Source organism: Dipodomys merriami, unplaced genomic scaffold, assembly GCF_024711535.1.
Source record: "Dipodomys merriami isolate MVZ:Mamm:240054 unplaced genomic scaffold, mDipMer1.0.p SCAF_10, whole genome shotgun sequence".
Taxonomy (NCBI): domain Eukaryota; kingdom Metazoa; phylum Chordata; class Mammalia; order Rodentia; family Heteromyidae; genus Dipodomys; species Dipodomys merriami.
This window is the reverse complement of record NW_027202271.1, coordinates 20,108,469-20,122,681: the sequence shown is the minus strand read 5'-3', so window position 1 is coordinate 20,122,681 and position 14,213 is coordinate 20,108,469. Positions and strand designations below refer to the sequence as shown.

General features: G+C 53.2%; 1 protein-coding gene across 2 annotated transcripts in view; it reads left to right on the top strand.

The window, feature by feature from the left end:
• Itga7 (integrin subunit alpha 7) overlaps positions 1–14,213 on the top strand; it is a 24,394-nt gene extending 10,181 nt beyond the window's left edge. For both annotated transcript variants that reach the window (XM_070042378.1, XM_070042369.1), the window contains exons 6-25: positions 569–776; positions 873–1,066; positions 2,352–2,440; positions 2,590–2,717; positions 2,854–2,949; positions 3,101–3,162; positions 3,309–3,478; positions 5,284–5,433; positions 6,510–6,625; positions 7,325–7,517; positions 7,600–7,680; positions 7,764–7,843; positions 7,945–8,019; positions 8,200–8,302; positions 9,030–9,206; positions 9,360–9,491; positions 10,056–10,169; positions 10,352–10,450; positions 10,543–10,668; positions 13,519–14,213. In XM_070042378.1, coding sequence (XP_069898479.1) covers positions 569–776; positions 873–1,066; positions 2,352–2,440; positions 2,590–2,717; positions 2,854–2,949; positions 3,101–3,162; positions 3,309–3,478; positions 5,284–5,433; positions 6,510–6,625; positions 7,325–7,517; positions 7,600–7,680; positions 7,764–7,843; positions 7,945–8,019; positions 8,200–8,302; positions 9,030–9,206; positions 9,360–9,491; positions 10,056–10,169; positions 10,352–10,450; positions 10,543–10,668; positions 13,519–13,749 — 2,624 coding nt within the window. In that variant the 3' untranslated portion in view covers positions 13,750–14,213. The remainder of the gene's footprint in view (positions 1–568; positions 777–872; positions 1,067–2,351; positions 2,441–2,589; positions 2,718–2,853; positions 2,950–3,100; positions 3,163–3,308; positions 3,479–5,283; positions 5,434–6,509; positions 6,626–7,324; positions 7,518–7,599; positions 7,681–7,763; positions 7,844–7,944; positions 8,020–8,199; positions 8,303–9,029; positions 9,207–9,359; positions 9,492–10,055; positions 10,170–10,351; positions 10,451–10,542; positions 10,669–13,518) is intronic.

Sequence of the window (14,213 nt, the reverse complement as noted above, 5' to 3'; positions counted from 1 at the left end):
AAGTCTAGTCTTGTTGGTAAGTCTCTCCACCTCTGCATCTTCCTGCAAAGGGGGAAATGAGGCTTGGGAGATCTTTGGGAGAAGGAGGCACTTCCTCACTGTCCCGTGTGTCACTCTTGTCCGAGTGAAGACTTCCTCTCCTTGCTGGGGTGGGAGATGGGATAAGGAAGGCATATTGGATTGGGCAAGGTCCTGGTAGGGTATGAAGTTGGGGGGATTCTCCTCCAGGCCCGAGTTGGGCAGGGGCAGACCCTCTGGCCTATCTCCTGTCACTGTGCCCAGTTCCTGCCTGTCACTTGGGCATTTCTGCCAGTGCCTTTCTGTCTCTCCCCGGAGCCTGACCTCATCACACTTCTTGTGCCAAATTCCAGTCTCTGGGCTAAGAGGGCATGGGAGGGCTGCCAGGTCCTGGAAGGGGAAGGAAGAATGGCTCAGCCATGGTGGTGGTACCTTTTGCTTTGGGTTCCAACTAGACTTGTTTGGGGGTAGGACAAGGGCCGGGGAGCTGTGGCTTTCCTGACGTCTGAGCCTTGGGGAAACATTTACTGGTAAGTGATCCCTCCTTTAGGTTTCTCCATTGACTCTGCGAAGGGTCTGGTGCGTGCGGAGGAGCTGAGCTTTGTTGCAGGGGCCCCCCGTGCCAACCACAAGGGTGCTGTGGTCATTCTGAGCAAGAACAGTGCCAGCCGCCTGGTGCCCGAGGTTGTGCTGTATGGGGAGCGTCTGACCTCTGGGTTTGGGTACTCATTGGCGGTGGCTGATCTCAACAATGATGGGTAAGAGGGCACAGGAATGGGGTCTGGAGGAGGCTGGGTCTGGGAGGGAGGAATCGCCTGAAAGACCCCACATTGACTACTTCCCTCTCTCCATAGCTGGCAAGACCTGATTGTGGGCGCCCCCTATTTCTTTGAGCGCCAAGAAGAGTTGGGAGGTGCAGTGTATGTGTACCTGAACCAAGGAGGTCACTGGTCAGGGGTTTCCCCACTCCGGCTCTGTGGCTCCCCCGACTCCATGTTCGGGATCAGCTTGACTGTCCTGGGGGATCTCAACCAAGATGGCTTCCCAGGTGTGGCTGGGAGTAGAAAGGGCTCAGTGGAGGAGATGGAGAAAGGATGTGGAAGCTCCCCCTTCCCCCCTCCCCCAGGTCATGGGTGGGGGAAGGCTTCAGAGGACTCAAGGAGAGAAGTGAACCTGAGCTGATGTGTGAATTTTACCATGCTTTTGGGTGTTGGGCAAGTTTAGTTAGCCTTTCTGAGTTAGTCTTATTTGGAGGAATGATTGAGGAGATTAAGATGTCTGGGATGGGCTGGGAAGTTGGCTCAGTGGTAGAGCGCTTGCCTTGCATGCCTGAGGCCCTGGGTTCAATTCCTCAGCACCACATAAGCAAAAAAGAAAAAAAAAGCCGGAAGTGGCACTGTGGCTCAAGTGGTAGAGTGCTAGCCTTGAGCTGAAGAGCTGAGGGATAGCGCCCAGGCCCAGAGTTCAGGCCCCACGACCGGACCCCCCCCAAAAAAAAATAACATAAAAAAAAAAGATGTCTGGGACTTTGTAGCTGCTTCTTTCTTTCTTCTTCTTCTTCTTCTTCTTCTTCTTCTTCTTCTTCTTCTTCTTCTTCTTCTTCTTCATTTTTAAGCTCAAGGTTTGGGTGCAGCCACCTCTACTTTTTTTTTTGGGGGGGGGTCTGGTCATGGGGCCTGAACTCTGGGCCTGGGCGCTGTCCCTCAGCTCTTCAGCTCAAGGCTAGAAGCTCTACCACTTGAGCCACAGCACCACTTCTGGCTTTTTTCTTTTTGCTTATGTGGTGCTGAGGAATCGAACCCAGGGCCTCAGGCATGCAAGGCAAGCGCTCTACCACTGAGCCACCTTCCCAGTCCCTTAGTTCCTTCTTTTTTTTTTTTTGTTGGTCGTGGGGCTTGAACTCTGGGCCTGGGCGCTGTCCCTCAGCTCTTCAGCTCAAAGCGAGCGCTCTACCACTTGAGCTACAGCGCCACTTCCGGTTTTCTGGTGGTTTATTGGAGATAGGAGTCTCACGGTCTCTCCTGCCTGGGCTGGCTTTGAACCGCGATCCTCAGATCTCAGCCTCCTGAGTAGCTAGGATTACAGGCGTGAGCCACCAGCGCCCGGCCCTTAGTTCCTTCTTAATAACACCGAAAGCATGGAATTGGAGGTGTGGCCCAAGTGGTAGAGGCCCAGTCTTGAGGGGGAATAAATGCTAAGCAAGAGCTGGAGCTGTTGAATTCAAGCTCCTCCCCCACACAAACCATATTAAACAGGCTTGAGTGAGGGAACTTGGCCTGGGCCTTGCCTTCCATCTTCTCCAGCCAGTATGATGCCTCTCCCACACCCCACAGATATCGCGGTGGGAGCTCCCTTTGATGGGGATGGGAAAGTCTTTATCTACCATGGGAGCAGCCTGGGGGTTGTCACCAAACCTTCACAGGTAAAGGGGGCTCTGGGGTGTGTGTGTGTGTGTGTGTGTGTGTGTGTGTGTGTGTGTAATGATGGAATGAGCATGTGTGGAAGGTAGGGAGGGAGGAGGCAGAGATATGGGGAGAAGGGGATTCTGGGAGAATGATGGCTGGTCCCCAGGTGCTGGAGGGAGAGTCCGTGGGCATCAAGACTTTAGGCTACTCCCTGTCGGGCGGCCTGGATGTGGATGGGAACCACTACCCGGACCTGCTGGTGGGCTCACTGGCAGACACTGCCATACTATTCAGGTAAACTCAAATCTCTCTCCCTCCCTGAGGCGCTAAGTCTCTCCCTGTAGCTTATCTGCAGCATGCTCCCAGCCTCCTGGCCTTCTGTTTCTTGCAAGGATTTCCCATGCTCTCCCTCCCCCGCCCCTACTCCCAGGGCCAGACCTGTCCTCCATGTTTCCCATGAAATCTTCGTGGCTCCACCAGCCATCGACCTGGAACAGCCCAACTGTGCTGGTGACCGCTTAGTCTGGTGAGATGGGGAAAGGATGGTGTCAGGGTTGCGCCCTTTTCCTTCTCTTTCTCTGGTGTGGGGCCAAGGGCTGGGCTTTGGAACAAGTGGGAAAGGTGTGGGGTGGAGTAGGGTCTTATTTGGCTCAGGAGCCTCCCTTTGCTCCCCACAGTGTAGACTTGAGGATCTGTTTTAGCTACATTGCAATGCCCAGCAGTTACAGCCCTATTGTGGGTGAGTGGAGGTTCTCTTCTGCTGTTCACCCTGTTGCATTTCCAGGATGGGTCATCCTGAGGTGGAGAGGAGGGTTCCTTAGGAACGGGGTCAGGTGAAATGGCTCCCCAGCTCACTGCCTCCTCTATTCTCCTTCCACGCCACAGCCCTGGATTATATGCTAGATGGGGACACAGACCGGAGGCTCCGGGGTCAGGTTCCTCGTGTGATCTTCCTGAGCCGTAGCCCTGATGACCCCAAGCACCAGGCCTCAGGCACTGTGTGGCTGAAGCACCAGCATGACCGAGTCTGCGGAGATGCCATGTTCCAGCTACAGGTGGACACTGAGCTCTGGCTTTTGAGTGTTGTCATTGTGGGTCTTTTCCTTGATCCCTCTTAGCTGCTGCCACCGCCTCCTCCTCCTCCTCCTCCTCCTCCTCCTCCTCCTCCTCCTCCTCCTCTTTCTTCTCTGTGTGTGTGTGCGTGTCTTGGGTCTTGAACTCAGGGCCTGCGTGCTGTCCTTTAGCATATTTTATTTTTGTTGGTCATAGGGTCTTGAACTCAATGCCTGGGTGCTGTTCCTGAGCTCTTTTGTGCAAGGCTAGTGCTCGAGCATTTTGAGCCACAGCGCCACTTCTGATTTTCTGTTGGTTAACTGGAGCTGAGTTTCAAGGATGGGACAGGGAAGGTGGCTTAATGGTAGAGTGCTTGCCTTGCATGAGTGAGGTCTGGGGTTCGATTCCTAAGTACCACACAAGTGCCAGAAGTGGCACTGTGGCTCTAGTAATAGAGCACTAGTCTTGCTAAAGAGCCGAGGGACAGTGCCCGGGCCCAGAGTTCAGGCCCCATCATTGACCAAAAAAAACCCCCAAAAACGTCTCATGGACTTTCCTGCCCAGGTTGGCTTTGAACTGAGATCTTCAATCTCAGCCTCCTAGGTAGCTAGGATTATAGGTGAGAGACATGGGTGCCCGGCTTCCCTTAGCATTTTTGTTCAATTCTGGTGCCTAACTACTTAAGCCATAACTCCATTTCTGGCTTTTTGTTTGTTAATTGGAGATAAGAGACCTAGAGATTTTCCTGCCTGTGCTGGCTTTGAACTGTGACCCTCCGGTCTCAGCCTCCTTGATTTTTGTTTTTTTTTTTTTGGGTCTGGTCGTGGGGCCTGAACTCTGGGCCTGGGCACTGTCCCTCAGCTCTTCAGCTCAAGGCTAGCGCTCTACCACTTGAGCCACAGTGCCACTTCCGGCTTTTTTCCTTTTTGTTTATGTGGTGCTGTGGAATCGAACCCAGGTCACCCTCCTTGAGTAGTTAGGCATGAACCGCTGGCACCTGGCTTCTTAGCTGCTTCCTTACTGATACACTGGCTCCTTGTTCTAAGATAGATGCTGGGAGCCTTTCTTCTAGGTCTTCTGTCCTCACTGCTGCTTGTAGTAATCTGTTCAGCTTTGCACTCCACAGAGGTAGGGAATCTAGGCTTCAGAGCTATAAATCCAGAGTCTCCTTCCTTCCTTATACTCTGATCTCTTCTTCATTTTCTTTCTTTCTTTCTTTCTTTCTTTCTTTCTTTCTTTCTTTCTTTCTTTCTTTCTTCCTTCCTTCCTTCCTTCCTTCCTTCTTTCTTTCTTTCTTTCTTTCTTTCTTTCTTTCTTTCTTTCTTTCTTTCTTTCTTTCTTTCTCTTTCCTTCCCCCCTCTCCCTTTCTTCCTTCCTTTCTTTCTTTCTCTCTCTCTTTCTTTCTCTCTCTCTCTCTCTCTCTCTCTCTCTCTTTCTTTCTTTTTTCTTTTTCTTTTTTGTCAGTCATGGGGTTTGAACTCTGGGCCTAGGTGCTGTCCCTGAGCTCTTCAGCTCAAGGCAAGCACTCTACCACTTGAGCCACAGCACCACTTCTGGTTTTCAGGTGGTTAATTGGAGATAAGAGTCTCATGGACTTTCCTGCCCAGGCTGGCTTTGAACCACGATCCTTAGATTTCAGCCTCCTGAGTAGCTAAGGTTACAGGTGTGAGCCACCGACACCTGGCTCTTCTTAATTTTCTAGCTTGGGTCCCCACCTCTGTCCTTCCTCTCCCTAAGTTTCATTGTCTGTCCTGGGTCTGGCTGTGTCGGGAGTGGGCTCCAGTGAGGAACAGTCTTTCCTTTACAGGAGAATGTCAAAGACAAACTTCGAGCCATTGTGGTGACCTTGTCCTACAGTCTCCAGACCCCTCGGCTCCGTCAACAGACTCCCGGCCAAGAGTTGTTCCCAGTGGCACCTATCCTCAATGCCTACCAGCCTAGCACCCAGCGAGTGGAGGTGAGTGTGGGCAAAGCAGCCGGGAGGGAGCAGTGGTGCCGGTCCCTCAGCTGGGACAGCCATCCACAGCTGTCAGAACTCCTGCATGCTACAACAACAGTTCTGTGCAGGGCCTGGTGCTGTCCCTGAGCTTTTTTACCCAAGGCTAGTACTCTACCACTTGGGCCACAGCTTCATTTCTGGATGTTTTGGTAGTTCATTGGAGATAAGAGTCTCATGGACTTTCCTGCCCAAGCTGGCTTCCAACTGTGATCCTCAGATCTCAGCCTCCTGAGTAGCTAGGATTACAGTCAGAAGCCACCAGTGCCTGGCTTAGTTCTATACATCTCTAGGTATTCTAACAAGTAGACCCCCAAATGTAAAATGGCCCATATAACCCATGCTCCCAGTTCAAGGGACGGTATTTATTTGCTCCCTGTCATCATTCAGCATCCCAGGCGGCGGGCGGCGGGGGGAGGGGGGGAGAACCGGCTGTCATTTTCAAATCTGGCTGCCAAGGTCCTTCAGTCACCTTCCTCCCATTTATCTGGAAAGGAAACATCAAGCTCCCTCTATAGTTCTCACAGCAGTGCCCTTTACTGCTACTCAGTGTCAATGTGGAATCTAGAACATGCAGTTAAGGCGGGGGAAATGTGGGCTGACTGTGGACTAGCCTGTTAGTGTCTGTCTGTCTCTGTCTCTGTTTCTATCTGTCTCATTTATCTATCATCTGTCTCTTTTCTGTCTCTGTTCTCTCATCTCTTTCTCTCTGTCTCTGATTTCTGCCTTTTTCTGTCTCTGTCTCTTTCTATCTTTGGGACTGGGGTTTGCACAGAAGTCTTTGCACTTGGTAGGCAGGTACTCTACCACTTGAACCATGCCCCATTGCAGCTCTAGCTGGCTAGTCTCTACTACAGCATGGCTATACTCCCATCATTTTACAGCTCAGAGTGGTTCAGTGAGCAGCCCTGGAGCACACAGAAGATCTACAGTTGTTTAATCCCAGGATACTCTATAACTCCGTTCTATGTCTTGGGGACACATTCAACCCCTGCCTCACCCCCTAGGAATGACCTTCTCTTCAAATCTCTGCCCAGATCCACTTTCTGAAACAAGGCTGTGGTGAAGACAAGATCTGTCAGAGCAACCTGCAGCTGGTCCAGGCTCGCTTCTGTACCCGGGTCAGCGACACGGAGTTCCAGCCCCTGCCCATGTAAGAAGGGTGGGAAGCAGATGGTAGGGAGAGGGGAGGGCAAGAAGTCAAGGAGCGGGGGGCAGCCCCCTTCGGGCGGACCAGGCAGAGGGAGAGTCTGAGCCTGCAGAGGAAAAAGGCTAGAGAAAACCTTGAGAGGAGGGGCGGGGCTGGGGCTACAGGGTTACCTGGCAGGGAATGACAATCCTTCACAGACCAGATTTACTTACATCTCATGGCTTAGTCTTCACAAGTCTGTGAACTAGGAGTTTTTAGTCCCTCCACCGACTTTTTCTTTCTATGCCAGTCCTGGGGCTCGAACATAGGACCTCATATTCTCAGTTAGCTAATTAATTGGAGATAAGAGTCTCTTGGATTTGTAGGTTTGTCCGTCTGGGCTGGCTTCAAACTGGGATCTTTAGATCTCACATCCCCTGTGTAGCTAGGATTACAGGTGTGAGCCACCGGTGCCCAGCATTTTAGTGCCTTTTTATGGACGGAGAACTGAGGCCTACAGACATTGAGTTATTTGCCCAAAATGGTCTAATTGGCATGAGAAGAGAGGTCTCTTGATTCTCATTTGTGTCTATAGACACCTGGTTTGGGCTGGTGTGTGGTTTTTCAGTACCTGGCTTTGGGGTGAGGGCTGAGAGAGAAAACTAGGGGAAGGGTTCAGATCTTACGATGAGTATGTGTGTGTGGGATTGTCCAACCCTCCAGGGATGTAGATGGGACAACAGCCCTGTTTGCATTGAGTGGACAGCCTGTTATCGGCATGGAGCTGATGGTCACCAACCTGCCCTCGAACCCAGCCCAGCCCCAGGCTGATGGGGATGATGCTCACGAAGCCCAACTCTTGATCACCCTCCCTTCCTCACTGCACTACTCAGGAGTCCGAGCCCTGAACTCCGCGGTAAGGACCTGGGGCCAAGGTGGGTGGGTGCTTGAAGGGCTCTGGTAATCGCAACTGACCTGTCTTCCTCTCTCTACACTAGGAGAAGCCACTCTGCCTGTCCAATGAGAATGCTTCCCAAGTCGAGTGTGAGCTGGGGAACCCAATGAAGAGAGGCGCCCAGGTTGGCACATTTGCACTTTGCCCTGTCTGAATGACCCCTTCCTTAAGCCCCTCCCCTGACTCTGTCTTTCCACACTGGTCTAGGTCACCTTCTACCTCATCCTCGGCACCTCTGGGATCACCATTGAGACCTCAGAGCTGGAGGTGGAGCTGCAGTTGGCCACGTGAGTCTGGCAGGGAAGAATAAGGGGAGAGTTGGAAATGGGTGTGTGTGTGTGTGTGTGCCTGTGCCCGCTGACCCTACACACCCCTGTCCACATGCCAGGATCAGCGAGCAGGAGCTGCATCCGGTCTTCGCTCGAGCCCACGTCTTCATTGAGCTGCCGCTGTCCATTGCAGGGTAAGCCCCGCTGTGCGGGCACTTCATCTGAAGGATGCGGTTGGGGGGAGGAGGATGGGGGAGTGGTACTGCCATTCCCAAACCCTGGCCTGGGTTCTACCTCACCCGCCATTACCCTGTGGACTCCATTCATCCAGACCCCAGTCCTCATCAGCCCCTGTTTTGACACCTCCACTCCAGGGTGGTCACACCCCAGCAACTCTTCTTCTCTGGCGTGGTGAAGGGTGAGAGCGCCATGCGGTCTGAGCGGGATGTGGGCAGCAAGGTCAAATATGAGGTTACGGTAAGTGTCTCCTCTTCTTCCTCTTCCTTCTTCTCTTTTTCTTTCTTCGTTTGTGCTGGTACTGGGACTTGAACTCAGGGCTAGCCCTCTACCACTGAGCCCAAGCTCCATGTCCAGCTTTTTGGTGGCTAATTGGAGATGAGAGTCTCATGGACTTTCCTGCTCGGGCTGGTTTCAAACTGGAATCCTCAGATCTCAGCCTCCTGAGTAGCTAGGATGACAGGCGTGAGCCACCGACCATTAGTGCTTCTTCTTGGCACAGGGGACAGGCTGTGAAATGTCCCACGGCTGGGGCTCTTCTCTCTGTGGCATCAGGGTGGTCCAGTGAATCTGTGGTCTCTGCCCTCACCTGGACCTGGCTGTGGGCTTGGTATTTTGACCAACCACCTTTCCTGCTGGTGTGAGAAGTGGAAGTTGGATAAGCTCAGAGGAACTTCTCACTGTGGCCTTAGCAGAAGGATGAGACCTGAGGGCAGAGCCAGTTCTTGACAGAGAACAAGGCTCTTGATTGGTTGAGGCCTCTCTCACCCCTGCCCAGGATACTGCCAGGTTTGCCTGGGTTTGGTGGAGGGAGAAAAATCATGCCTGGTCTGTCCTACATCCTGCATCTTTGTTGACACTATGCTTGCTGAGGCCCTTCCCCTCAGCCTTGTCCCCTCCAATCTCCGTGGCTTAGGGTCTGCCCAGAATTGGAGCTTCCTCCCTTCATACCAGCTTGTGCCCACAGGTCTCCAACCAAGGCCAATCCCTCAACACGCTGGGTGCTGCCTTCCTCAACATCATGTGGCCTCACGAGATTGCCAACGGGAAGTGGCTGCTGTATCCCATGCGGGTGGAGCTGGAGGGAGGGCAGAGGCTGGGGCAGAAAGCGCTCTGCTCCCCCAGGCCCAACATCCTCCACCTGGTGAGGCTTAGGCAGGGCGGGCAGGGCTAGACTTCAGGAAGGAAGCCGTGGGGGCGGGGAGAGTGGATGTGGGTGGTGGGAAGGGGATAGGGTCTCAGGATTGCTGCATTTGGGGGACAGGGTCTTCACGGGTCCCTTCTTCCTCACATCCAGGATGTGGATAGCAGGGAGAGGAGGCGGCGGGAGTTAGAGCCGCCAGAGCAGCAGGAACCTCAGGAGCGGCTAGAGCCTAGCACATCCTGGTGGCCAGTGTCCTCTGCTGGGAAGAAGAAAAACATCACCCTGGTAAGGGCAGCACCAGTGTGGTGAGCCACAGTGGGTGTGGCGTGGTGGGTAGAAGGCTGTGGTGGGGGCATGGAGCCTCAGGGGGGTAGGTATTCAGGGAGGGAGATGGTGGCTTGTAAAATCATAGGGTGGCCAAATGCCTGGACAGGATCGTTGCTGCAGAACTGGAGGGAAGGGGCAGCCCTTCCCTGTGCCTCCCGGCTCCAAGTGCCTGCTCCAGAGCCAGGGCAGCTACCTGTTCTCATCACATTTATATACAGTGCCACATCTGGTAAGAGATGGGGTGGAGTGAACCATCGCTGAGATCTGTACATTGTTCTTACGAACTTAGTGAAAGGAACACCTGCTTGATTTGTACTCGGTCAAAACATCTAGTTTTTGTCTTCTCCTGTGTGTGTGTGTGTGTGTGTGTGTGTGTGTGTGTGTGTGTGTGTGTGTGTGTATTGGTACTGGGGTTTGAACTCAGGGCCTCGAGCTCTCATTGGACAAGGAAAATGGGAGAGCTGGGCTGGCTCAGCAGTGTGGGGCCGAGAGGCTCAGAGCTCTGTCTGTCCTTGTCATCAGGACTGTACCCGGGGCACGGCCAACTGTGTGGTGTTCAGCTGCCCACTCTATAGCTTCGACCGAGCGGCAGTGCTGCACGTGTGGGGCCGCCTGTGGAACAGTACCTTTCTGGAGGTGAGGGCACCGCTGGGGCTCCGTCCTGAATGTCTTCTTCTAGAAGATCGCCACCAGGACTCACGTGTACCTCTCTCTAGTCTAAAGGAGGCACTGTTCCATTTATGATCAGACCCGGGTGGGGGGGGAGGGGAGGGGAAATGGAGCGTTTAAGAGGAGGGTCTCCTTCTCTGCCCTGTCAGGAATACTCAACTGTGAAGTCCCTTGAAGTGATTGTTCGAGCCAACATCACCGTGAAATCCTCCATCAAGAACTTGGTGCTCAGAGATGCTTCTACAGTGGTGAGCAGTAGGCTGAGACCGATGGGGGGGGGGACTCTCTTCCCTCCTTCTCCCCTCCCTAGCTCTCACCCCACTAACCCCTTGCTCCACAGATCCCAGTGATGGTGTACTTGGACCCCATGGCTGTGGTGGCAGAAGGAGTCCCCTGGTGGATCATCCTCCTGGCCGTGCTGGCTGGGCTGCTGGTACTGGCACTGTTGGTGCTGCTGCTGTGGAAGGTGATTAGAAGGAGAGGTGGTGAGGTGCTGATGGAGGCTGGAATTCGGGCCAGGTGCTCAGCCTCCCATACTGAGGTTCCCTCACTCACCCACGCTCTCATGTTCCATGGCTTTACACTGGGTACTTTTCCCAGCATGCACCAGGAGCTCCATCGTACCTGGGCATTTCAAAGAGGATTCAGATCCAAATGTTGACCTTAGGAAATTTATAGTCTAGTGGGATGGTTAGCCTTGTAGTCAAAGCAGAAGGTATCGAGTTCAGATCATGGGCATGAGTTCAGAGGAAGAAAGACTTGAGTTCAGAGAAGCCGTGGCTTAAAAATGAACCAGGGCTCAAAAAGAAGAGTCTTCTGCCCTATTTCCTTGGGAGGAGTCGACTGTGAAGTCCTTAGAAATGACTGCTCAATGGGCTGGGAACGTGGCCTAGTGACAGAGTACTAGCCTACGATGTATGAAGCCCTGGGTTCCATTCCGCAGTACCATATAGACAGAAAAAGCTGAAAGTGGTGGTAGAGTGCTAGCTTTGAGCAAAAGAAGCTCAGAGACAGTGCCCAGACCCTGAATTCAAGTCCCCAAACTGGCAAAAAGAAAAGAAAAGAAAAGAAACAATTGCTTATGTGGGAGCCCTGTGGGTGGGCAGGATGGGTGGGTATGGCCTGCGTCTTCCAGAATGACCATGGTAGGCAAAGCCAGGGTGGCAGGAAAGGGTGGCTTGCTTTCAGCAGAATGTGGCAGTGAAGGCTGTAAAGAAAGCTGTGGCCAGGGCCTCCATGTATGGTAAAGTAGCTCCAGGGAAGTGCCTGAAAGACACTCTAAGCACCACATGGAATCACTGGCATCTGCCAAGAGCTGTCATGGACTCCCGGCACCATCTGGAACTCAACATACAAGCACATACACGTACACATCAGTGGAGGAAGGGCTGGTCCTCCCGGGACTACACGTCCTCAGGTGGGGCCATCGTCCATACAGAACCATCAGTGTCCCAAGGCCTGTGGAGAGCTTTTCTGCCACGTGCTCCTTCAGACCAGTCACGGCGCTGAGCACCCCCCCCGCCCCCCCCTCCCCCCGGCCAGTGCAGAGGACCTGCCTCTGGAGTGGCACCCAAGCTGTTGGGAACGTGTCCATTCTTAGAGGAGTTGTTTGAGTTCAGGAAGCTGGCCCAGGGTGCTTGCCTTTCTGCCACCAGCAGAGGAAAGGGATCCTCTTTCCTCAGTTTCCCCATCATCCGCCTCTTTCCCTCCTTTCTCCCTCCACATCCCAGTGTGGCTTCTTCCAACGGAGCAGTCAGAGCTCAGCTATTCCCACCAACTATCACCGAGCCCATCTGGCCGTGCAGCCTTCGGCCATGGAAGTTGGGGGCCCAGGGACTGTGGGGTAACTGTTGTGTGTGTGTGCATGTGTGTATGTACGTGAGTGGCAGGAAGTTCAGATGCCGGCATTCAGGGGTTCAGGAAGGGAAGGACGCAGGGTAAAGAGGTATGTGTCTGCATGAGGGCCAAGGGAGTCCTAGCGGCCAGGGTGAGAAGTTATCAGTGGGGTGAGATGATCAGGGTGAGCAAACACAGCTGAAGGGCTCTCCAAAGGGAGGGAGGCTGGAGGAGTGTGGGCATGTGGTCATGTGGGGTGGTTCCTTGCATGTCTTTTCTACAGGCATGAGTGTACAGATATGAGTGTGTAAGGTGATGCTCTGTAGCCCGAGCATGGAGGAGTCTTGGCAGTTCTGAGTGTGAGGATGCATTATCATCTTGGTGTATTGGCTCAGCATGGCCATGATTCTGGGTGGAATCCTGAGCAAGATGGCACTCAGCGTACAAACAGTGTCTGTTTATGGAGCTTGAGGTCTCTGAAGAAACTAGCTGGGTACCAGTGGCTCACACTTATATTCCTGGCTACTCAGGAAGCTGAGATCTGAGGATCATCATTTGAAACCAGCCTAGGCAGGAAGGTCTGTGATACTTTTTTTTTTTTTTTTTTTTGGTCATTTTTTAACTTGGGGCCTGGGCACTGTCCCTGAGCTCCTTTTTTTTTTTTTTTTTTTTGGTTGGTCGTGGGGCTTGAACTCTGGGCCTGGGTACTGTCCCTCAGCTCTTCAGCTCAAGGCGAGCGCTCTACCACTTGAGCTACAGCGCCACTTCCGGTTTTCTGGTGGTTTATTGGAGATAGGAGTCTCACGGTCTCTCCTGCCTGGGCTGGCTTTGAATCGAGATCCTCAGATCTCAGCCTCCTGAGTAGCTAGGATTACAGGCGTGAGCTACCAGTGCCCGGCGTCCCTGAGCTCCTTTTGCTCAAGGCTAAAACTCTACCACTCTGAGCCACTGCTCCATTTCCTGTTTTCTGGTAGTTAATTGGAGATAAGAGTCTCACGACTTTCATGCGTAGGCTGATTTTGACCTGCAATCCTCAGATCTCAGTCTCTTTAGTAGCTAGGATTACAGGTGTGAACTATCAGTACCTGGCTTGTGAGACTCTTATCTATAGGTAACCACTAAAAGCTAGAAGTAAAGCTGTGGCTCAAGTGGTAGAGTGCTAACCTTGAGTAAAAAAGCTCAGGGACAGGCCCTTAGTTCAAGCCCCAGAACCAGTACAAAATAAATAAAAGAAGCTTGGGTGGATGGAAGGAAACCTTTGGAGTCAGAGGTCTTGATGCTCTGTCTTCCAGCCTGCCTTTCAGTGGCTATGGAAGATTTCCTCAGTCTGGTACCAGGAGTTTCTCTCACTGTGAATGAACATCTGGGGCTCTGGGGGCTGCCCACTGGGAGCAAGAGCAGGTGCTGTGTTGTACCGCTATTTGCTCCAGGGCCCACAGCCCTGCGAACTCTCCATGGGCCTGGTTTGGTGTCTGTACAGATGGGATTCTTCAAGCGGGCGAAGCACCCCGAGGCTACCGTGCCCCAGTACCACGCAGTGAAGATCCCTCGGGAAGATCGACAGCAGTTCAAGGAGGAGAAGACGGGCACCATCCTGAGAAGCGGCTGGGGCAGTCCCCGCAGGGAGGGCCCTGACACACACCCCATCTTGCCTACCGATGGACAGTCTGAACTGGGCCCTAATGGACATCCCGTGCCAGCCACCGCCTAGCCTCCTTTGTCCCATGCTGGCCAGAGGTTTCCTTTACCCCTTCTCAAGTGGCTCCCCAGAATGAAGAAGGTGGAGGGGATTGCTGGGGTGGTAACAGGACTCGGCAGGGCCTGCTTCCTCAAGGGGTGCAGACCTCTCCCGCCCAGGAGAACCACCCCTCCCCTTTAGAATGCTACGGAACAAAGGGGGGGTCAGTCAGGGGCGGACCGTGGACAGGGCAGGAAGGGGAAGGAGGCCCTGATAGAAGGTGGGAAGAAGGGATCCCAATCTTCCCTCTTCCATTCACCCCGACCTCTCTCTCTTCCCGTTACCCTAGTAACCTGTCTCCCCCAAAGTGCCTTAGCCAGAGGGTCAGGGAGGAGATTGTGTTGTGGACTCAGGGGCTCCTTCCTTCCAATTTCCCCTCTCCTCTCACCTTAGTTTGCCGCATTAGTCTAGTTGGTTTTGTTTATTTATTAAAAAAA